The 2,733-nt window shown below is 43.5% G+C and overlaps 1 protein-coding gene across 1 annotated transcript in view; it reads right to left on the minus strand.

Annotated features, from left to right (window-relative positions):
* Positions 1-748, minus strand: part of PPARG (peroxisome proliferator activated receptor gamma) — a 21,460-nt gene extending 20,712 nt beyond the window's left edge. The window contains exon 1 of the mRNA XM_031064770.1: positions 529-748. Coding sequence (XP_030920630.1) covers positions 529-748 — 220 coding nt within the window. The remainder of the gene's footprint in view (positions 1-528) is intronic.
* Between the last annotated feature and the right edge of the window lie 1,985 nt (positions 749-2,733).

A 2,733-nucleotide genomic window follows, 5' to 3' on the forward strand; every position in this document is an offset into this window, starting at 1 on the left:
TCCTTTCTTAAAAGGAGGATTGAATGTGATTTTTCAGTGTAAATTGTGGAAGAGCAGCATGTTTCACAGCAGGTAAATCATCCAGGAGCTGTGAGGGAGCTGGAACAAGGCTGTGCCTCAGATGTAGCCAATATTTCTACTCCATCCCTTTCTGCACATATTAATAATTCAGATTATGCTCTGTATGCTGGATATTCTGCAACATTCAGGGAGTTTGTTCTGCACTGGGTGCACTGAGTTCAAAGGAAAAGCTGCACACGAGGTGCAGGAGTAGGAGACAACAGAGGGGTTCATGTGTCTACTAAAATGTCATTTTGGATCCTTTATGGTACCTCTGCTAAGCTCCAGCTGCTGCTCTGGCAGGGTGAAGGTCTGCTATGAGCATTTTCCCTTTTCTCTCTGCCCTCAAGAACATCTCTGCTGACAAAGGAGATCTGAATTCCTAATCCCTTTGCTGCTAGCACACGCTCCAGGGAATGAAGGAAACACGGACACGAGGGAAACACTTCAAAAAAAGGCAGAGCTTACTTTGGCAATCCTGGAGCTTGATATCATATTTGTAATCCAGGCCTGACTGGTCAGCTCTGGCAAGGGGGAGATCTTCATAGTGAGGGGAGGAAATGCTGGAGAAGTCAACGGTGGTGAAGGGCTTGATGTCAAAGGAATGTGTGTGATCATCCATGGCTGACAGATCCACGGGGCTGATTCCAAAATTCAGGGGCCAAAACGGCATCTCTGTGTCAACCATTGTAAGCCCTGCAAACATCAAGAAGAAAATGACATTTTAGGATGTTTATCTCCAGTCTGTTCAGCCCCAAGCTGAGCTCCAAGTGTCCCACATTCACAGGCTTGAGATGAAAACTTTAACTGCATCTCTCCATAGCATTCATATCAATAAAATTAGAAGTCTTCCACAAATAATTCTCATTTTTGCAAATTCTAAGAACCATTCTTCCCAAGTGCCTGAAAATCTCAAGGGTTTTTATATTAAGAAAAAAACCCCAAAGTAGCTGGTATTAAATAGTGGTGGTTTTCCTCCAAATAACCAGAAATATTTGAAAACTGTGCTCATTCGAGTTTGCCAAAAGTTTAATCCCAGTCTTGAACCCAAGGATCAAGGAAATGTAAATTATGACTTTTCAAATTCCATATATATTTATGCAAACCTTGAAAGCAGAAAACAAATAACAACTTCTATCTGCAAAAATCTTCTGCAAGTTGAGTGAATTTAGATTGAGATATGAAATGTTTTTCCAAGTCCTCTTTTGAGAAATAGCTGAACCAAAATCCTTTATTCAGATATACTTCAACTATGAAAAAGTTTATAAATAACAGCAAGTGAACCAAAATCTTTGATTTAGACAGATTTCAACTATGAAAAAGTTTGTAAGTTACAGCAAGTGAACCAAAATCCTTGATTTAGACAGATTTCAACTATGAAAAAGTCTGTAAGTTACAGCAAGTGCAAAGGCTATTTTATAACCAGTGTCTGTGTTTAATTTTCCACTATTTATAAAAAGAACATTCTACCCTAAAAATAGCAGAGATGTTTCAGAACTAAAATAACTTGGTCACTTTGGTTGTTTAATTTGGACTTTAAACCCAATCAAGTGAGTGGCCTTTAACCTCCAGATAACAGAAACTTTGATTTGATCTGCTTGGAATCAAAACTACTCTGTCACACAGCCAGAATGCTGTTGCAAAATAAAGCTACTGGAACAGGGGTGCTCTGGGGTTTGGAGCTCACCTGTTCCTGACAGGTAAGTGAGGCTGTGCCTGCCCTCCCCATCAGCTCTGCTGAATGCCAGTGCCCAGAGATGCTGGCACTTTGCCTTCCCTCACAATGGCACCAGCATTCCTCCACTTTTAGGACTCCCAGCACAACCCTGCAGTTGTTCTGCCTTGACCTTGATAAAGGATCTTCTAAATTCTTAAATTTGAGAGGAGAGATGCTCACTGCAGAGGGAGCAGAGAGAGGCTGCTGCATCCCAGCCACCCCCAGTCCCACTGGATGGGATATCAGGGATGTTATCCTTAATGAAAGGAGGGAAACAACAGGATGTAAAATTGCCACAAATCCCTTGGGAAAATCCATGGCAGCTTGTCAGGGTACCTTGGTGTTGGGTGTTATCTCCCAAATGGTGAAGTTTCAAGTGCAGGGCTCAAACCATGAGCTCTGCCCACGCTCCCCAGGGAATTGTGGCATTCCCAAGGCTGCCAGAGCTCCAGGAGCCCCCAGGGCTGCCCAGGGTGGGATTGTTGGGGTGGCTGGGCAGGACCAGGAGCTGCACTGGATGGTCCTTGGGGGTCCCTTCAGCTCAGGAGATTCTCTAATTTGATGACTTTATCTGTGAGCACAAAGTGAAATCCCTGGCCATGAACACTGGGAAATGTCTTCCCAAAACATTTCCCAATGAAACAATAAACGAGGACAGACTCCTTCTTAGGAGCCCATTTCTTGTAATGGCCAGACTCATCTTGAAAAAATACAGAAACCAAGAGACATTTTAAATTGGTTTGTATTCCTTTAGACAAGAGACACCAGGGGTTATTACTTTGTGCTGGAGCTCTACCTCAAGGGTGAAGGATGGCTACAGGCACAGCCCAGGTTCATCCCAGGAATTCCCAGGTTGCTGTGTGGCCAAGGAATAAGGGTTATTACTTTGTGCTGGAGCTCTGCCTCAAGGGTGAAGGATGGCTACAGGTACAGCCCAGGTTCATCCCAGGGATCAT

This window comes from Geospiza fortis, unplaced genomic scaffold, assembly GCF_000277835.1.
Source record: "Geospiza fortis unplaced genomic scaffold, GeoFor_1.0 scaffold1212, whole genome shotgun sequence".
Taxonomy (NCBI): domain Eukaryota; kingdom Metazoa; phylum Chordata; class Aves; order Passeriformes; family Thraupidae; genus Geospiza; species Geospiza fortis.